We start from the raw sequence: 24,515 nt of genomic DNA on the forward strand, positions 1-24,515 counted from the left end.
TTTATTATCCACTTTATTGCCCTCACCACCATGTCCCACACACCCCACAGCACCTTCTCTTTCTGTCACCCCCCTCGGGCTCCCCATGTCCCCTCTCCCCCACGCCTCCCCAGGGGCAGGCAGCCCCGCTGCGGCGCCGCCATGCCAAGCGCGTCATGGCGGCGTGGAGGGGGCGAGCTGAGGGGAAGGGGGACGGCAGCAGCGCGGCCGCCATGGCCAGGCGGGGCCCCGGGGAGGAAGAGGAGGAGGCGGAGGAGGAAGGAGGGGGCGCCGGGGGCTCGGCCCGGGCGTGTCGGGGCTGCGGCGCCGAGGGAGCCCCGGCTCCGGGGCCGCCCTCCCGGCCCCGCTCCCCGCCCGCCCCTGCGGGCGCCGCTTCCTAGGGCGGGGCTGGGAACCGAGCGCCGAGCCGGGGCGCTGGGAGCAGCGGGGCGAGGCCCGGCGGGGTAGGTGCGGGCCGGAGCGGCCTCGTCTCCCGTCTTTTCCCCTCCTTTCCCCTTCCCTGCCCTCCTCTGCCGGCAGCCCCGCGGCGGGCAGGAGGCCGAGCGCGGCGGGCGCTGACCGCCCTGCCTGGCGCGGCTCTTCCTTGTGTTCGCAGCTCGGAGCGAGGAGGGAGCCGGGGAGAGGCGCTGGGAGATGGGGCAGTAGCCGCAGCCTCGGCGAGGAGGAGGGGACGATGCGAGTGCCGGACACGCCGCCCGCAGCCCTGCGCCCGTAGCGGGGAGCTCGGCAAAATGAGGGCGATCCTGGGCGCCGTCACCTGCGCCTGGCTGCTGGCGCTGGTGCGGGGGCACAGCCTGTTCACCTGCGAGCCCATCACCATCGCCAGGTGCTCGCGGATGCCGTACAACATGACTTTCTTCCCCAACATCATGGGGCACTACGACCAGGACACTGCTGCTCTCCAGATGGAGGTGAGTTGTGCCGCCCCGAAGGTAGCGCGTGGAGGTAAACAGTGTGCAGGGCATCCTTTCTGTCCTTGAGACATCGCGCTGAGTGCTGGTATCTGACATACTAAATGATAAGGGAGATAAACTGACCAGATAACGCTTCTTTGAAACTTTCTGGACTGCATTCTAGCTGTGTAAGCAGAGCGTAAGGGAGCTATAGGCACATACCCCATGGATTCTGTATCAGACTGGAGGAGGAGTTGGTGTAGCACACCAGTGCGGCTGCTAGAGCTCTTCACCACATCACACAGCAGCCCGTGTACCTTACTAATGCATAAAGCAGTTCTTGAGATTCCCTAGGGGCATAGCCTGTGATATCCTGGTGATAATCCGGGCCCACCTGAACTCAGGCGGTGCAAAAATAATGTTTAGAAGTCACTGTTAGGTCTCTTCTTTCTTAACTTCCATCTGTTATTCCATCTATCAAGGACAGGTACCTAAACTTATTCATAGTCTTGTTCTCTGCTCTGCTTTTTGCGTTCTGCTTCCACTTGACTGAATGCAGAAACTCCTAACCCAGAGAAACTTTCTTCTGTGCTTTGCTTTTTTTTTTTTTTTTTTTTTAAATGCTTTGCTACCTGAACTGACTGCAACATGGCTCCCTTGAGAGCATGCCACCTTGTGGAAGAGCTGTGCCGGGTACAGGAGCTACAGAGGGCGAGAGCCTCTCTGGGTGAGAGGCTTGTAAAACAAGTTTTAAACCTGTTTTAATAATGGCTTTTCAGTAGCAAGAGGAGGGGGAACACCTTAACACAGGTCTTGAAAAGCTCAAAGTCTTGTGCTATGCAGAGAGTGAAACAGAAGTGAGATTAAAATTCAGAAGCTTCTGGTTTAAAAAAAAAAATTGAAGGTAGTATCGGGGAAGGCTGCTGCTACTACTACAACTAAAATCTTATTTGCATATTCATTACTGAGCTTGGAGAAGGAGCTTGGTTCAGTTGCCAAAGCATTTGTTTAGTGCTGTTTGGGATACTCAGGATTACCATTTTGGCCTCTAGCTGCCAGTCTGGGAGGGCAGAGGCTTGCATTGTATTTGCCAGCCCCACGTAGACACATGGGAAATTCCAGTATCAGATGTTAAGAGCTCTGTATGTGAGCAATTCAGTTCACCCACAGATCTCAGATACCTTGTGTGCTTTTAAACTGGAAAACTCTCTCTCCAGCCATCCTTTGTCTGGAGTGCTCTCTTTCTGCAGCGCCTGCCATTTTATCTTGTCAGGCATGCAGGTGGATCCTGCTTGGCAGGTAGCTTCTGTCAGTGCTCATGCCTTCCAGGAACGCTGCTGTGAGAGCAGAGATCGCTGTCACTTCTGTTTGCTGGGACTTTCCTGTATCGTCAGTGAGTTACGCCTAGTTCCTCAGGGACAGGGTTCATGACTTGTGTGTTTTTATTTAGTGCTCTCTACAGGAATGGCATGGTAGCAAGAAGTGTTGTTGTTCCCTTTTCTCCATCCTGTCTTTTTGTAATCACTTCTGGCTCCTATGCTGGCTGATCACTAATCAGCCAGCTGACAGGGGGCTGTTTGGAACAGCACTAGGGTTTGGCTTAGTGTCCTAGTACTTTTTAGTGTCCTGTCACTGCTACGGTCTGGCCTCTGATTTGGTGTACCTCGCTACCCCAGTGCTGTACGGATGTCTCTGAGCTACCTGATCTGCCTTCCTCTATTTGCAGTTGGACAGTACTGGTTGGCCAAACCAACTTTTTCAGACACCTGCCTCACTGAATGAAAGCATAAGGCAGTTTCTCCCCCAGATGTGTAACTTTTACTGTGTCTGGCACTATGACTTTAGCTGGAGCTGTGCAGTAAGCGCAGCACAGTTCTGTGGTGGGCCTCTCTCCAGAGGCTGGTGCATACTACTGGTATACATCCTGCCTATGCCCTCTGAAGTGATTCTACGTGGTGTTCAGTAACGGCGTCAGCGTGGCTTGTCATGGTTGATTGCAGCAGTGAACCTTCCCAGGAGTGTCAAAGGTTCTGCTTTTCAGGGGACTTGCAGCAGAGGAGGAGCTGTGGGGCTTCGGGACTGCGGTTTAACTTCATTTTACTGCCGTGAAGGAGCAGGAGGGTGGGAGATGAAGGCGACTTCTGTTTTAAGAGCTTGAATTTTTCTGTAATTGGTAGTCCAAACTCCGTTTGTACCAAAGAAAGAATTTTAATGGTATGTTGGTTAAAACTTTTTTTTCTTTTGATCCTCAGTAGGAATGCTCAAAGGCTTTGTTTTTTAATTCCATCTCTCTTTACCCTCCCCACAGCTTGTTCTCAAGGCTGGGCATGGTCTTTAAATGTAAACACTGGGTTATGAGACTGACGCTTGTAATATTTTTCTTACTTTATCTTAACTGACTTTGAGCAAGCTGCTTGATCGTGCAATCCAAGGGCATATGGTGGAGACTTCTTCAAGAAATCTCAAGTATTTTGTGCAGGAAGTGCCTATTAATCCTGTTTTCTGCTCCTGTACGCTCTGGAAACTTATTTTCATTATTTATTCGTTATGTTTACTCCCAGAAAGAACAAAGAATAGTCAGGCAGGAGGATGAGGCTCATCTGGGTGTGAAGTTACCTCTCCAGAACTTGGCTAAGTCTCTGCTCTAGCCCACTGTTGAGGCTCATCGGGTGTGTGTTCCCCGTGGGGAGTCTTGTATGGCCAGAAGAGCCATGAGCTCCATCTGATGGAGCATGAAGGCATCTGTAGAGTTTGTCTCCTTTCTGGAAAGGTGTTAAATTGGCATCTCTTTGTTGTCATAGTAATCCTCCAGGTGAGAATGACAGGGAGCCACAGTCTCATGTGGTGGTTTTCCTCCTGGAAATCAACTGGGTCACCGAGCTGATTCGTGGTATTATTTCTGTGTGACTTATCAGCTCTTCATGGTGATATGCTATAAACCAGAACATTGAACTGATTAGAGCAGGGAGAAGGACTTGCTCAATCTTATGGAGGTCCTGCTAATAGTGGTAGTCCTCCTTGGCTCTTATTTTTTGCAACAGAAAGCTCATAATTCGCTCCCTCCCCACCTGCCTTATTTTTTTTAATTGAATTCTTGACTCTGCGGATTGAATTCAAACTATTCAAGTTTTGTTTGTTTGGATTAGCTTTGTTTATGCAACAAATGGAGATTTTTGGAAGGTACAACCACATGACTTAATGACTTGAAGCTTTTTCACGTATGTTCTTTGAACACCTGCATGACAGTGGAACCTAATTATTTGCCGCTACTTGCAGCATCTGTCTCAAAGCAATTGAGCAGTACCACTGCTCGTGTTCTTACTAGCTCAAATTTGGAGGCTGAAGACCTGGAATATGTCTAGTGAGGAAAATGGATGGATGGAGCTGTGATGAAGCCGCCCTTCAGCCATACTTTCAGAGGTGTAACTCCCTCTCGTGGCAATCCTCAAAAACAAGTCACTTCTAACTCGAGTTCTTCAACTAACTCGAGTGCTTTGAGTACTTCAACTATCTGGAGTATTATTGCATTATTCAAGCAAAGCAGAGAATATTACTCTGTAATAACTTCCTTTGTTCATATTTCTTAATCGGTTGTGTCAAAATACATGTTTGTGGTGAGTTCAGTGGAGCTGATGGCAGTGGCAGAAGCTAGGAGAATATACCAAAGCAATTTGAAGTGGATTAAGACGTACCTTCAGAAGCTTGATGCCAAAGTTCTGTGGTTTTCTACCTCTGTAAATTCAATAATTTTTTTTAATGTGATCATTTGATTTGCCTCTAAGTATAAATTAGCAACCAAATATGAAGATACTTGCAAAAACTGGAAACCAGTTATCTGGCAAACTTAAATCAATATATATATATTGATATTAAATATATTATACATGCAGGAGGAGGAATAGGATGAAGCTTTCCACCTTCTGTAAGTTGGGAGTGTTGAGGAATTTAAGTGCTATTTGGTGCAGACTGCTGTTAGTGGGACATTCTGCAAAATGGCACAGGTGTGAATGCACTGAGACCTGTACAGACAGGCATCCTGCCTCTCTCCCTTACCTCAGACAAGCAGTGCTTGCTACAGTACACCAGCCACTGGTACTTTGAAACTGGAAGCTTAAATCTCTTAAGGTAGCTCAGCTTCAGCTAGGAAAGCAGTCGATCAGCTGTATCTCCTTGGAATTGCTTTTTCTCCATGATGCTGCCTCAGAGCCTAAGCAGGAGAAAGGGTGCAGAGGTATGAACAAGCACAAGGGGCTTTGTAATTCACATTTTGCTGGAAACATTTGTGCTGTTTCACCACCCTTATCACTGGTGGTAACTGACATGGAAGGCGTTTAAAAAAAAAAAGTATGAAGTATAACATACTGTGTATCATTGTTTAGTACAGGCTAAGTTAACTTTTCTAGCTCATTGGAACAAGGTGGTTGTAAAAGATTTGTGCTAAAATAACTAGATCCATACATGTTAGATCAAAGTTTGCAAATGCTGAACTATTTTCTTAGAGCCGCTTTGTATGGATCAAAGGAAACACAAAGCACCATGACTTCTGTGCTGGGTAAGTCTCCAGAAATACAGAATAGTTGGAGATGAATAACTCTGTTTTGAGTATCAGTGTTGCTTGTGGAAAAGCTAAGAGGTCAAAAATGTGCGTTAGACAAATCTGTGTCACTCTACAACATGCAAATTCAGGGCCTTTTGGTTTTGCACTCTACTGCAGTTGCTCTCAGATGTTTCAAGGTAACTGAAGTCATCGTTAGCTCTCACGGTACTAGGAGCTTGAGCAGCACATTCATACACCCCATGCGCTGATTTTGTGGATACAATAAATTATTTTGTTGGTCTCCTGAAGACTTCTGTCCTTTCTGCAGTGCCCTGTCAGGAGTTGGTGCCAGCCCTGGAGGTCTATGGGTCTCCTTGTGCTTCTCCAACTCCTTTTCCATGCTCACATGCCAAGCGTGGGCACTGGCTACACCAAGCACTGCAGGTGGAGATGGGTGGGCTTAGTCCTGGGGCTGCAGCCTACTTACTCCAGGAGGACACCTAGGAAAGGACAGATTGATGCCAGCCTCCCTAATCAGGATTGCCTCTTTCTGAAGGGGCCGCAGTGGGTTTTAGGCACCTTCCTGCAGCTGTGAGATGCTGATTGTCTACTGTCCATGGGTCGTGAGGCTGTGCAGTGCCTGTGCCTTACTGTGTGCAGGGTTGAATTGGAAGGTGGGTTTGGTGTTCCCACTATGAGGTATTCAGGGGAGGGTAAGCGCTGTGTAAGCTGAGGGGGGGATGCATGGAGCTACAAACCGAGCTCTGAAGGTGAATGTGGCCCACAAATCCTGAGGTGAATGGGTAGAAGAAAAGGTGGCCTTGAGGACTATAAGCACCTCCTGGTGCTGAGGAGGAGCTGCCTCACGTGGGCGTTCAGAGCTGGGGAGAGCAGGAGGGGTCTGCACATCTGACCCAGCGCTGACACCAGCCACAAGCCGGGCGGCTCTGGAGGGCGAGGGAAGGCCTCCTGCAGGGATTGCCACCCGTGCCGTGTGTCTAACGCCTCCTGCTCCTTTACCAGTTTAACAAGAGCAGTTCTGGTCCATCCACGTGCCCTCAGTGAGTTCGTCAGCGTCCTTTTACACAGCCTGGTGCCTGTCCCACCTTCCCCAGTGCCACCTCAGCCGCAGGGAGACCGCCCAGGGCACTGCCTGCAGCAGTCTGGGAGCCAGGCGCCAGGGCAGGGGGACAAAAGGAAGACTGCCTGCTTATCAGGAGCATCTGTGAGGGACAGAGCAAGCAAATGTGAGTCCTTGACTGCCTCTGAGGCTACAGAACAGTAATGGTGCTTGTGGCAGCCCCCAGCTTCTCATGGGCGAAGGTTTCTGCAGTGTGCTGGGTGCTGGGGAGCACCTGTGACTGTTTTGAGTGACTTCTGTGAATGAAGGGCACAAGCTCTCAACAGGTTGCCTATTAAGTAGTGCTAAGTCGCTTCTGTGCTGTAGCAGGCACTGGTCTTCTTGTCAGAGAGGTCAGTGTTTTGAGATGTCTGGGATTTGGGTGGAGATTTTGGAGGAAGGGAGGAGAGACTTTGTGTGAGGCTGCGTGTGCAGAAGGAGGATCCCATAGAAACATCAGTTCCGTAGTTTTATTGACAGCCCTTTCATATTTTTGGCTACCCTACATTTGAAGGAAGGAGGAAGTTTTCATAAAGTAGTGGCTGTTGTGGGTAAAGCTTCCTTCCTTACCAGCTGCTTCATCTATACTTTAGAATTCAGATTTATTTTTTTTTTAATATTATTTAGAAGCAAGTTTTTCTTGCTTTCTTGCCTCTAAGGTTGGCCTGTATCCCAAAGTAAATAAAAATCAACAAATAAGAGAAATTAAGATATATATCTGCAGAGCAAAAATCTATAACTGTACAAGTTATCACTGTTTTAGACATTTAGACATTATCTTAGAAATAACAACAGAAATATCACGAAGTAGATGTGTCTGTGGAAGATGAGAGCTGTTTCCCACAAGTCCTTAGGAATGCAGTCACCTTTTTTCCGTGAAGACCTTATAGATCTCTTTAGAAATCTTCCACACTGCCTTTTCTATACAGCAATGATCTACTTTTTGCATTAATTGCTGCATGTTTTGTGTTTTCACAATACAGCGGACATTACAGCTGTAGGAGTGGATTAAAGTGGCAGGCCTGGTTTTCTGTTCTGCACCCCCAACGACCTTCCCAGAAGCAGAGTCTTCACGGAAAATTGCTGTGGATCAGAATTTACAGCAGGTGGTGGGTGCTGAGCACGTGAACAGCTCGCGGCGTGCTCAGAGCTTCCCAAACAGAAACAAAGCCAGGCTGCCACCTGCTTTTCCATTGTTCTCTTCAGCTGTCTCAGTCTGAGCCTGCATCATTTGTTTCCAGTGCTGTCTGACTTGCTGGCCCGTGCTCTGGTGCTGCTGAGATTTCATTCCAGGGACCCTCTCCTGCTGGCTGACCTGCGTGCGTGGCAGCAGCGACCTGTGCGGATTTTGGAGGTGCGAACTAAGCCAGCCTGTTTGAAGTTCAGTAAAGCGTTTGATTCAGTACCACGTGAAAATCATTACAGTTGCTAATCCCTGCAAACTTTCACTAATCCCTTCGCTTTGCTCTGATGTAACAGATGACCTCAGCCTGGCATGCTCGAGTCAGATGGCTGAGTTATTAAATTAAGAGCCCATCAGGTTGCATTTAGGTACCTCAGCACCAGCAGTGCTGCCTCTGGCTTCTGCTTTTGGTGTTTCCAGTAGGTGGTACGTCGAGGCACTGACACTGGCCGTGGGACAAGCTGCCTCTCATTCCTGTGACACGCAGGAAAGAAATCAACTCGTCGCTACTTCTCATTGAGTGGGATCTGCGAGGCCGAGCCCATTCCCTGTTAGCATGGGAACTATCTTCATAAACCAGATTTTCCTTTCTCTATACAGTGTCAGTGCCGTGCTGTTGTACTGGCCAGGTGGGACAAGCCCTGATTTAGGAAGAGGGAAGGACGTGATGCAGGCAGCAGCGTGGCTTCACACAGGTCTCTTGTAGGGTCAGCTTTGAGCCCTGCGAAACTCCTTGCAAAATTAGTTTGTGCCTCTGCTGTACTTCCCATTTCTTCCAGCTCCAGCAGGGCTGTGCAGAGACAACCAGCTCCTGCTGGGTGTAAGGTAATAAACCCCTGGTAGGGTTTATTAGCTGAGGCTCGGTGTCTGTGCTGTTACAATATATAACTAACTGTGCTCCTGGGTGGACTCAGAGCTGGCTCAGCAGGTGTGTGGAAAAGTGGTAGGTGGCTGGGCATCTGCAGAGCTGGTTAAGGTGCCTTTACATCCACAGAAGTGGCTTTCTTGCCATCCTGATGATTCTGTGATAAGGGGCATCGAGTGTGTTAGCATGGCTTGGGTTTAGAAACGGGGAGGTGAATGTCCCCATATCCCTAGATAACACCCGGTGCATCAACTCTTTCACAGGTAATCTTCTAAACTGTGTCCTGTATTAAAAAGCTCAGTGCTAAATCGATTTGCTCCTCTAACACATGGCAAATACATGAAGGATTTCGGATTATTTTGAGATGTTTCTGCTGCCACAGCCCAGATGCAGTGGAGGTCTCATTTGGTGTAGTCTAGACTCGCGACGTTTGAGGGCTGCGGTGTACTTTCCAGCAGTTAACTTGTTTTCATCTTCTCTGCTATGTATAGTATAGACGGAGATAAAACCATATATAATTGAAAGCTGCGCGTAAATCGTTGAGTTGTGCTCAGGAAAGCTCCCTAATATTTATTTTGTATTGTAAATTGCAGAGGTTGTCATGCCTATAATTTCGGTCAAGCTATAATTTAGGTTAGAACCACAAAAGGCAGTGAATTTTGCTAATAAGCTATTTCAGAAAGCACCGGAACTTTGTTTCGTAATAACTTCTTGTAGGGAGATGTAACATTTCCATCTGTATTGTTTCTAACCTTTGTTATAGCTAATATGCATAGGGATATGTGTATTTTTATCTTAAATACTTAAAGGGAAGACACGGGAATAAGTAGTCTTACTGCCTAAAGAAATTCTGCAGTTGCTAGTTAATGACAAACTAGCAGCTTAGCCACCCAAAACTAGCAACCCGCAGAGGTCAAAGCAGAACAGCCCGCTTGATCTTCTTGTGTACGTGTCCACGTACACCCTCGATGTCAGTGGTAAGTTTTAGAGCCTGGCTGTTTTGGTGGGGTGGGTTTTTGAGTGGGTATTTTGCTGCCCTACTGACCTTTGAAAGACTTCACCTTGTGCTTTGTACTCCTTGGGTTGCTGGTTAATGATCCCATCCCCTGTGAGCAGCTAGGAAGGCTCACGGCCAAGTTATATATTAAATATATTACGTTTAGTACATTTATATTTAGAGGGACAGTGGTGATGAAGGGTTAGCAAGTACGCTCGTGCTTTCAGTGGAGCCACGCTGAACGCTCAGGTGAGTGATTTGGCTCATGGAGCAGCTGCACAGGATAGGGTCTGCACTGCTCGGGCATCTCAGCTGCTTGCCCATGGTTCCTGAGCCATTGTTACATTTTTCCTTTGTTTTTTTCTCAGATCCTTGAACCAGATTGTGCTGGGGTGGGAAATGTAAAAGATTTGTCCCTTCTAAACTACTGGGGTAACCTACTTTCGATTCTGAAAAAAGATTTTGTTCTTATATTTGTAACCTCTGAACCAATTTAGATCAGAAAAGGTTTTACAAGCTTTTAAATTAAACCTGACTTGTATTGGCTTAATTCTATTTCACAAGCTGCAGGGAGCAATGCTTTAAAGGCAGCTTATTGAAAGCACACAAATTTGACTTTTATTTTAATGTTTATTGCCTCCATCAAACTGACACAATTTAATAATGCATATTAAATGTATTTATGTCAATATCTAAAATACTGTACTCCTATCAGTGAATTTTACTTCTGAAAAACCTGTCTTAGAAGAGTTACCCATATCACTTTGAACATGAGCTGAGTCTCTTCACAGCTCTGCTTTGAGTCTAACCTAGCTTGCAAATTTCACTCTTCGTTTAGTTTCCTGTGTTGGTGCGTTTATTTGTCGTGACTTAATTGTGCACAAACAAGGAATCAGACTCTTGGCAGCCGGTTCACTGTGCAGCCATGAGCCATTGTGTGAACACAATGAGTTGTGTGATGCCATTAGTTTCCCTGGGCACGATGCTAATCTTGCTCGCATCCACCCCAGAACAACTCTATTGAAACAACAGTGTAGGATTAAATCAGCCATGCCATATATGTTTCACTCTTCTTAACTGAACCAGCTGATCATTATAATAGTAGCTAGGGGTATTGGAGATTAATGGGTAGCATAGCTCTGAGTATGGAGAGTGGTTACTGCCTATTTTTCTGAGACTGCTGCATTTATAATTGTGGAGGTTGATAGCAGCTGTATTTCCAACACTGCATATTAAGGTGTATAGGTAAAATTCATTGTGTTTAGATTTTGAGGTTGTACTTTAACTCTACAGTGACACTTACTGGAGTAGTTGTTTGAATCTGGTACTGTAAATTGTTACCCGTAACAAACTTCTGCAGATTTTCTGAAAAGCAGGTGAATGTTTTATGAATAACGAAGTACAGCTTTAAGACAGGTAGGAATATGGGGCACCCTGAGTACTAAGATTACAGAAATTCGGATTTAAGCCTACGTTTGCTTCCAGAATTGACATACGCAATGCTGTGAGGAGTGAGGTTGCAGTGTTGGTGCTTTGGGTCACAGGATTCACCTCAAACCATGAAGCAGGTGCCATTGCTTAATGCTGAGACAGTGTCTCATTGTTTTAACGTAATTAACCTCAGTGTTAATACATTTAGCTCAGTTAACTTACTTACCTTGGTAGCTAAACCTCAGCGATGAGGAGGGTGGGCTGTTAGTTTTACATAACTGGCTCCAAATAGCTGAGCAAAAAGCTCTCACCTCTGCTTATCAGCAACTCAGAAATACTCGTTCTTGCCAGTTAAGATTTCCAAGAGCTGTTTAACAAAGACCTTGGTATTTTGATCTACCGCTTTCTATTTTAAATGTTTCTGTGATATTGATTACAGTCCAGGAGAACATTCTCACTCATTTTGACATACATTGGTAGTAACTACTCAATCACCTCTGGTAGTCCTTTCCTGTAGGGAAAAACTGAGATGAGATGGGACGAAGTCATCTTCATCTGCAGCATCTTCCTGGAGTACTGAGCCTTGTTTCTGTTATATCTTGGTTTTCCAAGCCTGCCAAGCGCAATACAGGAAAGCTTCATGATCTTGAGATTAGCGTGGAGTTGAAAGCTGCAATTTATTTACTGGCAAAATATGTTTAAGAGCCTGTTTGCACCTCGGTGTTTATTCTCTCTGCTGTACCATTTGTTTTTGCGCATCTCACTTGTGTTCCTGTCTGCAGGGCCACACCGTGACTGGGTTACTGAGCTAGGCTGGCTTTCCCTCTGGAGAAAAGGGGATACAGACAAGCTTCCTTAAAAAGTCCAGCACTAAGCTGAGTGGTGTTTTGCTCAGTGCTGAGGGTATTCCTCTTGTCGATCGGGATGTTCTGGTCTTTGATTGCTTGACCTTACTCACTGTCCACAGTGAACACACAGGAGCTTCACAGCAGTGCTGTGCTTGGATTCTTGCACTGACAATGCAGTGGAGCAGTTTGCATTTCAATCCTCAGTTTTCCCACTACTCTTACTTGGGGACATTACAGATTATATCATCTTTGGCTCTACAGTCACTTCCTGCTAGTTATTAGGTGGTTTGGTGGTTTTTTTGTTTTGGTATACTGTTAGCGTATTTTATTTTGCCTTGTATTTACTGGGTTTTGTTTCCCATAGGCAGGAAGATGAGAATTTCTATTTTAGGACTTACATTGGCCTCGTGAGGCTCTGCTCTTGGTTTGCAAGCAGCTTTGTTTCACTCTGCTGTTGCCAAATCTGCAGGTTTTCATCTCTGTCCTCTGTGTGACAGGGCAATGGTAGCTATTGCTAGGTGTGGTAACCCAGCCCTGAGGCAGCCAGGGCTTATTTTCGGGGAGCTTCTGGTCTTGGTTTTAACCTTTTTGCTTACATGCTATCCAGCAGGAGGAGTGAATGCTTCTCCTTTTGGTTTTGGTGAAATTTTGCTTTCGTGGTGCGTCAGGAAATGCAGACCTGTTATTTTCTACAATGCAGCACTTCCAAAATGACTGGCTGGCTGGACACACGAAGCCCACATTTAAAGATAGCTAATTCAAAACAGATTTCCAAGTGCAGTTTGCCACCTCTTCTGTTGCTCTCAAATGGTAAAAGTAGGCAATTTCTAAAAATAAATCTGTACTGTACAAATCCCATCTGCTTATGCTTGGGGCAAAGGGTTTTATTGTACATTTTGTAGAGTTTTTTTTGGTTGGGGGAACTTATGGCCAACAAAAGCTGTTGGAGTTCTTTGGAATCCACAGATTTGTTGGAAAAGGTGGCTCAGCCTGTGTGTTATACTTGGATTTTCAAGAAGGCTTTGACACGGTCATAGGCCACAGTTTTTAAATAAACCACACTGGTAACCCAAAGGGGACTTCCTTTTCTAATGCAGAAGAATAAAGAGCAGGAAGAAAAGAAGGCTGAGCATAGCCACCTTCTTCCTCCAGTCTGGCATTTCTGTGTTTATCTGTTGGGACACTTCTGCTTCAAAACAAAACCTGTTCGTTAAACCACAGTAGCCAAAGACAACATGCTGTAGTAAAACTCTCACAGTCAAGTTTTCACTTGCCATTATCTGCCTGTAATACGCAGCGTTATTAATTGTGTGGTGATTGCTGCGGTGTTCTGGCTTTGGAATCGTTTTGTATAGCAGAAGTTGTCAGCATGGCTGAGGTAGGTTGCAAAGCCTGACCTTTTAACCAAACATGGCTTTCTTCATGCTCTTTAGACATCATTGATTTTACAAATATGAAAACAATTCTTAAAACTTCCTACTCCTACAAAAAATATTGCTGTTTAGCTGAAGTCTGCAAGAGCTCTTGATTGACACCCTGAAACTTGCTGTACAAAATTAATTTTGTTTTGTATCAACTGAGATGAACTCTGAGGGGATAAAAAGGAAGAATTAATAATAAGACAGCTTCCCCGGGAGTTGACATCAAATGTAAATTCAATTTCTGTACGATCACTCAAGCTATTATCTTTATGTTATCCTAAGTGCAAAGAAGAACAGACCTAGCGTAAATTAAATATTTGAACAACAGGAAAAAAAAGTAACTGAAAAGAATAAACACCACGGCAGTGCAAAGGAAATGTAATTCATTTAGGGCTAATGGCTGACTGCTTTTTTCATCTGAGGCAGTGTAGCATTGTAGGAAGCATCTTTCCTTGTCCTAAAATCCTCAAGTCGCCTTCCTGGGAAGGCAGCTGCAGAGCAGACACCCAGGTGAGGGATCAGGCACTCGTACCTCTGCTGTAAAGAGAGCTGCAGCTTGCAGTCAGTGCTCTAAGAGTGCCAACATTTAAATTTTTTTTTTTTTTTCATAAAATGTTTCTCTGTCACTCTTACCCTGCCTTATCTTACTCCCTCCTCCCCATTCCTGGGTTCCTTCCTGAGGTATCCCACCTGAAGGGGAGGTTATTTACCAAAGTTTTTCCTTTTCAACTGCATGCTCAGCAGTGAGACTTGCTCTTGGTACGTGGGTGTGGATATATTTGGGATACTTAGAACCTGACAAAATTAAGGGTGCTGTTCCAGACTCAGAGGTTAATCCTTTCTTGCTGGTCCCTTCTTGATGACTTCAGAATGACTGAGATACAGAGCTGTTAGTGGCAAAGGATTGAATAAAATTCTTGCTGGTCATATTATTTTTACTGGAAGTTCTGCATACTTTGAAAACTTTGTGCAATGTCCCTATTTACCAGCACATGTCAAAGTGTGTTAAGTACTGTTTAAGCTTTCCTGAAGCACATGAATTTGACTATTTACACGTGATACAGGGATTCCTTTTTCCAGAAATGGACAGTGTCTCATCAAAAAGCCTACCTACAAAGCACTTAGGCTGACGGGATCCTGCAGATCAATTTTGCCCACAGCCCTCAGTTAATCCCTGCTGCCCCAGAGTTATTAAACGACCTGGCTTTACCTAATGAGCTGCACTGGGAGCTTTGCCTGGTGTTGCAGGGAAGGCAGAGCAAACAGCAGGCCAGGATACTAGGATTTATTAAAGAACGAAGACATGGGAGCGTTTGAGCTTGTGCATGCCCAGCCAGCTGCTCTCGACTTCTCTTGTTGCTGATGTTTACAAGAACTTGAGTACAAAATCCCTCAAAAGCACCAGTTTGGTTTGTCTAAAGTCATTTACCCTAGCAATAAAGTTAGTAAAATGCAGAGAAAGGGTGATGTCTTTTTTTTTTTTTTTTTCTCTCTGAAGGCCTCTTGGACTGTGAGTAATGGACTGAATGAACAAGGGGCAGGAAAATTGCATTACATTTCACTCTGTGAACTCTCCACTAGGAATACGCATCAGTAGGTCATTGTCTAGCATCCTGTAATACAGGTAGACAAGTTCTCAGTCATGTGGAGATCTTGAAATATCATTATTGCTCACTTTTTAAATATATTTGGACTGCATCAATAATAAAAATATTAAAAAAGAAAAAGAAAAACACAGCAAACTATAGACTGAGGGAAGATGATGGATACAACACACCAGACTGAAAATGTAATTCCAACACAAAGTACAAGGATAGATCCATCTTTAAAAATCTCAGCCTGCCTGTTTAGAAGCTGAATAGCCAAAATAGAAACTTAATATTTTACCTTCCCCCCTCTCTTTTTTTGAATCTTGGACCTTAATGATTCCTTTCAGATTTCTAACACTAATAAGAAAAACCAAATTTGAGTAGTAACAGATGGACTAAGATCTCAGAGTAGGGACTGAGCTGGAAGAACCAGTGCAGTGAGGAGTGGTACACTCAAACCACCAGGTTTTGCTCTTCCACAACTGCTGGACAGTGTTCTCTACTATCCTTTTAAACCTTTGGGAGAAGAAATGTGAGCCATAGTGATGAAAATTAATTTTACTGCCTCGAATTACGTTTTTAAAAATATTAATGAAAGCCTTTTTCTTTCCCGAAGCCTTTTCTTACCCTTATGAATCTCCACTGCTCACCAGACGTCCACACATTTCTGTGCAAAGCATTTGTTCCTGCCTGCCTGGAGCAAGTTCATGTGATTCATCCTTGCCGAAACCTCTGTGAGAAGGTGTATTCTGACTGCAAGCCGTTGATTGACACTTTTGGAATCGCATGGCCTGAAGAGCTGGAATGTAACAGGTGGGGTATTTTTCACGTGATCAGTAGTAGAGGTGGTATTTTTCAGATGTACCCAGACCAAGCTAAAAATTGGAGACAGGACGTTAAAAATTCATAGGACTATTCTTATATGTTACTTTTTTCATTATTAAAATGGTCACATATATTAAAATTAGTAAACTATTAAAAATTAAAATTATTAAAATTATTAAATTTAAAATTAAAAGTGTTACAGCACAGATGTCACTCTTTCTGATCTCTGTACTAGGGATAATAACAATAGTTTACGGGGTTTTTATAAATAATTGTTCATAAAATAAAGGTATCTAAAATATTCTGTATTTGAGTGCACACCCAGCATTAAATAGTAGAAGCCTTACCTTATTTCTAATGACTTGCATGTGCAAATTCAGTCTTGTATTACTTTTCCTGTACCGCATGGCAGAAGTCTCATTTCCAGTGCTTGCACCTTTTTCTCACAGTTGTTCAGGTCTTTATGCCAGAGAAAGGATAGCTTATATTACACTGGGGAAAAAGAGAGCCATTATATATAAAATGGTAACGACTTAAGCATCTCTGGTTTAATCATTTTGAGATTCTGACCTTCAACTGGAGATACTTATAAACGTTTAATGCCAAGTGTTCTTAACCGCATCAGGGCAAAAATACGAGAGAGGAGCAAGGAGTGGAAACTCAACAGGTCGTGTTTCTAGCCCCCATGCAGTTGCTGATCCATGACAGGGATGAGGCAGAGCTGGGCCAGTAGTCCTGTGCTACGCTTCTTGGTAGAAATCCATATTGGAATGAATATGACAGATATATGGCATTAATTCTATTTCCCTTTTTCTCTGCACAAAAATTGAGACTTGAGCACGAAAGTCTTCCAGAACTGGTTTGAAAAATTAGGAAAATTACAAGCTAATCCAATGATTCAATATATATTCCAAATGACATTTCAAATCAAATTCCATTTCTTGAGGGAGTCATTGCGGCTTTAAAATATTATATTACTGCTAGCATTTACTGAAAATGGCCCCACATTGTTCATGTGGGAAATGATGTCTGCCCAGCTGATGACACAGGGAAGGCCAAGTAACGCAGGATATTCTGAAAACAGCTGAAGTGATGAGGATGGGCTTCAAATTCAGTTGCAGTTCTGAGATTCACACTGATATTCTTACAAACATGCATAATGCCTGTTAAGACATGGGTGAATAAAGTTTGCACTGTTCTGATGTTCATACTGGTCTGGCCCACAGTTAATGAAAGAATCTGCTTTGGCATCAGTTTTCTTAATTATTAGTCTGGCTTTATTTGGCCAGCATGATAATGCAGAGAAATAAAGAACTTAAGGCTTTTTAGCTCAAGCTGAGCTTCCAAATTGACATGGAGGGGAAAAAGTAGTCTTACATGTAAGGTCAGTACATTCCTTGCAGACATGTCCCTACAATAGCATTTGCAAAGAATGTTTGGGGATAGCAGAATCTCTCTTTAAAAGCTAGCATGCAAAACTTGTTATTTTTAAATACGTGCCTAAACTCAGAATGTATTTTAACATAAATTCCATTTTGAATAAATGCTTACCTGAGTTATACTTGAATAATCGAAGATCTGTCCAAAATTGCTAATCCTATATTAATCATAAAAAAACCCTCACATTTTGTCCAATTAAATCTTTGAACAAATGAGTCTAAAGCAATTTCTAAATGAACTTTTAAAACACTGAATTTTTTGCAGTGCTTATGTGTTTAGCTTTGTCTGTTTATTGCTGTTGACAATGAAATATCATTATAACACAAAATCATAATATCCCCATCACACACTAGTCAACAGTTAATTCTAGATACTGTGAGCAGACTGTTCCTTGATTGAAGCTTGCATTTTGACAAGATCATTTGCTGTCTCTCCCCCAGTCTATCCAAATAAAATCAACTATAAATATTATATATATATTTAAAAAAATAGTGTGGATTAAGACTGTAAAAGAACAGTTGCAGTTTGAGTGAAGTGTTTCGTAAGCAATAAAATGGCAGAGACAACAGTTAAATAGCTGTGTTTGATTAGCCTTCTAAACTGAAAATACATTGCTCTGTTTGGACGTATTAGAACAATTCCAGAGGAGGGCCATGGAAGGGTTCAGAGGGCTGGAGCCCCTGTCCTGTGCAGACAGGCTGAGGGAGCTGGGGGTGTTCAGCCTGGAGAAGAGAAGGCCCCGGGCAGAGCTTACAGCGGCCTGCCAGTGCCTAAAGGGGGCTGCAGGACAGCTGGGGAGGGACTCTGTGTCAGGGGGTGTAGGGATAGGGCAAGGGGGAATGGCTTTAAACTAAAAGAGCATAGATTTAGGTTATACATGAGGAAGAAACTTTTTACTCTGATGGTGGTGAGGCCCTGGCACAGGCTGCCCAGAGAAGCTGTGGATGCCCCATCCCTGCAGGTGTTCAAGGCCAGGCTGGATGGGGCTTTGGGCAACCTGGGCTGGTGGGAGGTGTCCCTGCCCATGGCAGGGGGCTGGAATTAGATGATCTTTAAGGTCCCTTCCAACCCAAACCATTCTGTGATTCTATGTTTTTTTTTAAATACCACTGAGGTTTTTCATATAATGCACATTTTACATCATCTATAAAATTTCATAGTGCGTAGAATTAGATTTTTCCACATTTTTTTTCAGTAAGAAATAACTGTGGTTGATAATGAGGGGTATTAAGATATTTCCTCTTCTGTTAATTTATCTAGACTAGTCAATTGTGACGAGACTGCTCCTGCCACTGCTCCTGTAACCACGAACGCACATGGAACTCAGAAGACCCCAGGACAGACGCGAAGGGATTATGGATTCTGGTGTCCCCGACACCTGCACACTTCCAATGGACAAGGCTACAAGTTTCTAGGCATCGATCAGTGTGCTCCCCCGTGTCCCAATATGTACTTCAAAAATTACGAGTTGGATGTTGCAAAAAGCTTCATTGGAATAGTTTCAATCTTTTGTCTTTGTGCTACGCTTTTCACCTTCCTGACTTTCCTGATTGATGTTAAAAGGTTTAGGTACCCAGAGAGGCCCATCATTTATTACTCGGTCTGTTACAGCATAGTGTCTCTAATGTACTTCATTGGATTTCTGCTTGGGAATAGAACTGCCTGTAACAAGGCAGACGATAAGCTAGAAATTGGGGAAACAGTTGTTCTTGGCTCCCAAAACAAAGCCTGCACTGTCCTTTTCATGGTTTTGTACTTCTTCACTATGGCAGGAACCATTTGGTGGGTGATTCTCACCATCACCTGGTTCCTCGCAGCAGGAAGGAAATGGAGCTGCGAAGCTATTGCGCAGAAGGCTATGTGGTTCCACGCCGTGGCGTGGGGAATACCCGGCTTTCTAACCATTATGCTTCTTGCCATGAACAAAGTCGAAGGGGACAATATCAGTGGAGTTTGCTTTGTGGGTCTCTACGATGTGGATGCTTCTCTGTACTTTGTGCTTTTGCCGTTATGCCTTTGTGTTTTTTTCGGTCTTTCTCTTCTTTTAGCTGGTATTATCTCTTTAAATCACGTGCGGCAAGTCATCCAGCACGATGGCAGAAACCAAGAGAAGCTGAAGAAGTTCATGATTCGAATTGGAGTTTTTAGTGGCTTGTACTTGGTGCCGCTTGTGTCACTTCTCGGGTGCTATGTCTATGAGCTGGTGAACCGCAAGACCTGGGAAACCACCTGGGTGTTCGACCACTGTGACCAGTACCACATTCCTTGTCCTTACCAGGCAAGTAGCAGTTTCCTTTCTACATAATACTGATAAGTTAATTAGCAAAAACCCATATACATTGCTATATCTTGTGGCGTAGTTTAATAAAATTATTTTCATGGTAAGTAAACAGTTCAAGAACGTGCAATGATTGGTTACTTTTTAAGTTAAAATTGGTGGTATCATCCTTCTCCTTTGAAATTTTCTTCTAAACAAATTGATTTCACTCAGCAATTCCAACTCACAGCTGTAATGGGATTACTTGAACTTCATGCCATGAGTAATGCTCGGGGCAGGGATTGTTTTTCACAATCTCTTCCTAAAAGCAGTCGACCTGTATTTGGATGCATAGTTCTGTATTTCAGTACCTAAGGTGAATTCACATCAATTTCAATTCAAGTTGAAAAAATGAATCTTGAAAATTGAATCTAAATTGGCTTTAAATTGTTGTTCATAACCACAGCTTTAAAATCATTTTTTAAAATCCTTTTTTTTGTTGAAGTATAGAACTGTAAAGCACTTAACTACAAAACAAATTTCCAGTATATTTTTTCCATGATAGCTGTCACTTCCAGGCTAATTTTCAATAATGTGAAGAAATCTTTTAAAAAATAAAAATGCTTTAAATTGCAGAGATGTTCACGTTTTACTTTTGTTTAAAAAAAAAAAAAAAAGAAAAAAATAACTTCCGTGGAAAGGCTTTTAAAATAAGTATAGCTGTCCCGTAGCCAGTACTCTGAATCTTATGTAAATCTCTTAAATCTCTTTCAATACATAAAATTCTCTGCAATTTTAAGTAATTTGTGGTTTGTGTCATTCCATTTAAGAACAAATATAGAGGGATAAACCATCACTAAGACAACTAAAAGTTTCTCATGTTATCTTTCATTGTTTTGTACATACCATCTGTGTTTTTACTGCAATAACCTGTCATCGAAAAGAGGAATATAAACACAAGCATTATGGGGGAAAAAAAGGCTTGATCCTTCCATGTTCGTAACCATCCTCTATATCCTTTGTATTGAACTTGGTGTAAACTGAACATCAGAGCTCACAGGCTTCTTGGCTATTTTTTTGCTTCCATTAACGTTTCATTAACAAGTGCGCTTTTGCATTGAGCTTCATTTCAACTTAGATGGCTCAAATTAAGCAAGGTTGAAAGTAAGGCGTTTCACTTTATCAACAAACAAACAAAACCAACTTGTTTTGTAGTGCTTAGATATACAATCTTAGCATAATAAGGCACAAAGCGCCTGTATCCTCAGTCTTTAACCTATTGGAAAGAGTAAATAGCAACAGCAAGTTTACACAAAGATGTACTTACTGGGCTCTGTCCATGTGATAAACAGCGTGTGCTCTTAGAGCTATTACAGCAGCTTCAATTGTTGTGCTCGGCTGTGGCTTCCCTGAGCCACGATGCATTGATCAGAACAGAACCAAATGGAAACAAACTTCAGCCTAAGTAGCTAAGGCTACGTGACTGACAAAAACGCTGATTTTTGTAGATAGGATTGGCAGGTAAGCCAGGTAACATAAATTAAATTTGCAACCTGGGAGGAGGAGATAGTCTGTTACGGAGTTAAATGGCTCGGCTCTTATGATCCTGTTCTGCAAATAGGTGGATTAATTTTGCAATAAACAGAAAGCAGCTATGTTGTTCCCTGCAGCTCCCTGTCTAATCTGATTAACTCCCAGCTCATCCACCCGCTGTCCCTTTTAAGCTGAAGGGATGAATCTCATCTGTACAAACCATCTCTGAAGAACATGGCTACAAAAACTATTACCCCTAAAATTACCTTTCCTGTCAATTTAAAAGAAAAGTATTTCCTTCTAACTAATCTCCTCTCTGTGTATCCAGCTGTAGCCTGCAAGCAGACATTAACCAGATCCGACTTGACTGTACATGTCTTGCATTTGTCCACAGTACAAGCCTCAGCAAAGAAGAGCAGCCATGAGGAGAAAGTCTCTCTTTTACATAATTTGTTTGGTTTTCTGTATTCAAAAAATAACAAGTATGTCTTCTCCGTATTTATTAAACCTTGTTATCTTCTAGGCAAAGGCACTGGCAAGACCAGAAATATTTTTGTTTCTGATGAAATATTTGCTGACACTAATTGTTGGCATATCTCCAGTCTTCTGGGTGGGAAGTAAAAAGACCTGCTCAGAATGGGCCAATTTCTTCAACAGAAACCGCAAAAGAGAGTAAGAGCAATTTTTATTCTTGTTTTTCAAGTGTTTACTTAAAAATATATATATATATATATTGGATTTCAGACTTTTCATAAATGTGTCTCAGGGAATCAAAACGTTGTCCTTGGGCCCTTTTATCTCTTGAAGTTTGAATGCTGCATATTGGCACAAGCAAAAAGTTCCACTGCAGTCTGTGGAAGGTTTCCATACACAGTGACCTGACTGCATTCTCAGAAGACAAAACAATATTCTTCTCTGCTTATTTATTCTCTTCGTAGAGCTGTAGACATATTGTTTTATTTAGCATTGGATAATCTCTGGTTTCCAGTCAAATCAGGGAAGATAACTTCAGCCATCAACTTAGATCTTTTCATGTATTCAGACTTTATTTGGCACAGCACTCAGCTATGTTTACTATCATGGAATAACAACATCCCCTGCTTTTCTCGTCTGTCAAGCTTGTCTTATTTGGAAATTAATCTTAATTGTCCCATCCTTAGCTAGGCTTTATTACATTAAGTTACTGTCCCTTATTTTTATTCTGAAACACAGAGTAAATCAGTTTAATTACTTAATTTTAGTAAATGCATATCTATGATTTTAAACGGGTTACAAATGTCAACTCCATTTTTCATAACTGTCATTTTTCTTTTCCTTTTTATTCCTTCATTGGATAAGATTGGATCCTTCAGAAGGATATTAATCCTTCTGAGATTATCTGTGTTACTCATATATTATAATGTATTTTAAGATCTTTTTATTTCTTTGAGTTTCCCTTTATGCAGTCCTTAAGCTCCTTTTATTTTACATCTGCATTCCATGATGGTGAGCTTATAGCTTCCTTTCCCTCTCCTCTCTTTTTCCATTTCCTGTAGGATTTTTCTTGCATTTCAGATGTTAACTGTTTTCAGCTATAAGAATTTTAAAATAAGTCATTTTTACAACGCTTACCGTTTTTTTCACTCGAACAAGGTTTACATTACATAAAGTTAATTTGGTAATACAGCTGCTTATGAGCTAATCCTGCTTTCCTCTCTTAGATGATTAAACTACTGAAGTCATTGGACCTACTTGCAGAAGTAAGGAATGTAGAAATCGGCTTTATTTAATTGTTCCACGGGCATAATTGCTTTGAAGCCATTACAATCAGTTTTTTTCCCTCTTTTTATATATAATTGTTTTCTTCATGTTCATTAACATCCAGCTCAGATTACATCATTGTTTGCTCTTCATTTTATGTTTTTGTGTACCAAGCTGTAATGCATTGTATGTGAGGTTATTCTCGTCATTCAGTTATATGCTTGTATTTTCTTTCAGTCCAATCAGGGAGAGTAGAAGAGTACTGCAAGAATCGTGCGAATTTTTCTTGAGGCACAACTCCAAAGTTAAACACAAAAAGAAGCACTACAAATCGAGTTCGCACAGATTGAAAGTAATTTCGAAGTCAATGGGGACTAGCACGGGTGGCACAACAAATCATGGAACTTCTGCAGTAGCGATCACTAATCACGATTACTTAAGCCAAGAAACTGTTGCAGAAATTAAAACGTCTCCGGAGACATCTGAGAAAGAGGCAGATGGAACATCAGCCCAAAAAGTCGAGGAAGGTGAAAACAGTGGAAATCAAATGTTGTGCGGTTCTAAACTGACCGTGGATCAGGTGGAAAAAAGAAACAAAGCAGATAGCACGTGTGATATGAGTAGCTTGTCTGGGAGTGTGAAGAGAATAGGTGAAGGAAGGTAAGATTTCGTAACTCAGTTTTTTACTTACATTACTACTATTCCTGCTTTTTCTCTCTGATGAATCAGTATACAGTTCACTGTCAGTAGCTGTTAGGAATACTGTAATTCTTGCAAACTTAGGGCCGTATATCTTACAGTACGATATGGGCTATTGTATTGGTTTTTAGGATTCTTTTTCCATTTAAGTGTTTGAATGCTGGAACTTCAGCTTGAAGGATATTTGTGTGTTGTTGAGATGTGACCCTGAATAAATCTGTGGCTGCAATACAATCCTTTTGAAAGGCAATGAGTCTGAAAAAACAAAAGCTTGAAGTATACAAAACTGTGCTGCGTTCTCTTGAAAGGAAAATAGCTTAAGATACATGATCAGTTTGTTACTTAAAAAAGAAATCTTTTCCAGTCTAATGAATTTTGCTTAAAATTGACTCGCTGTGTTTTATTTCTCATTGCTTACAGAGTAACTCCTAAAAATGATTTTATTGAATCTCCTGCATTACAAAGGAGCAGTTCCCAGATACCTGATGTCTCACAGTCAGGCTCCATATCACTACTTGTCTACTCAGCTTCAGACACCAGAAAAGAGTTGGATTCAGGAACCAGTTCAAACCCTTGAAAGACTGATTTTTATTTGAACACTTTCAACAAATAAAACTGTTATGGGTTCTGTAACACTGGAAATAACAGATATTCTGTGCCTTATAAAAAATCAGACACATCTTGTTTTGCACTTATAAAAATGTAAGTTTTGTAGTGGGGACAACTGGCAATAATGTACTGTATTCATACCCATCCAGGAATAATGGAAATGAAAGTTCTATAGGATATAGCTGGATTGACTAGCAATAATTTAAGAAAGATGAAAAATATTATTCCCAATATAAAGAACACTTTTTAATAAACTGTATTGAAATAGTCCATAGAAAGCACTGTTACTTTCCAAGGCATACAAGTTCCATCTGCGTATTTGATATTTTTCAGCTTTTTACTTGTTTTGGATTTTTTTCTTTTTTATCGTCTATTAAACAACATTATCACTTAAAAATAAGAGATGCATAAACTTTATAAATTGTCATGATGTGTCATTTATAGCACTGTTTTATGGTAGTTTCTACACTGAATATGAAAGGGAATCTGGAATCATAGTGATTTATTTTGTACATAAAAAATGAATTA

The 24,515-nt window shown here is 42.4% G+C and overlaps 1 protein-coding gene across 1 annotated transcript; it reads left to right on the plus strand.

The window, feature by feature from the left end:
* Positions 1 to 283: 283 nt before the first annotated feature.
* FZD6 (frizzled class receptor 6) lies at positions 284 to 24,515 on the plus strand. Its single transcript, XM_082755025.1, has 7 exons — positions 284 to 443; positions 596 to 911; positions 15,501 to 15,697; positions 18,410 to 19,427; positions 21,463 to 21,611; positions 22,917 to 23,339; positions 23,799 to 24,515. Exons 2-7 carry the CDS (start codon positions 732 to 734, stop codon positions 23,953 to 23,955), a joined length of 2,124 nt encoding a protein of 707 aa, XP_082611151.1. The 5' UTR covers positions 284 to 443; positions 596 to 731; the 3' UTR covers positions 23,956 to 24,515.

This window comes from Aythya marila (assembly GCF_965140915.1).
Source record: "Aythya marila genome assembly, chromosome: 2".
Taxonomy (NCBI): Eukaryota; Metazoa; Chordata; class Aves; order Anseriformes; family Anatidae; genus Aythya; species Aythya marila.

What these genes read in the sequence shown, in the direction of transcription:
- FZD6 (XM_082755025.1), top strand. Translation starts at nt 732, where the DNA reads ATGAGGGCGATCCTGGGCGCCGTCACCTGCGCCTGGCTGCTGGCGCTG. An exon ending in CTGCTGCTCTCCAGATGGAG is followed by an intron (nt 912 to 15,500) that starts GTGAGTTGTGCC and finishes TCTTTCCCGAAG; the next exon opens with CCTTTTCTTACCCTTATGAA. An exon ending in ACATTCCTTGTCCTTACCAG is followed by an intron (nt 19,428 to 21,462) that starts GCAAGTAGCAGT and finishes GTTATCTTCTAG; the next exon opens with GCAAAGGCACTGGCAAGACC.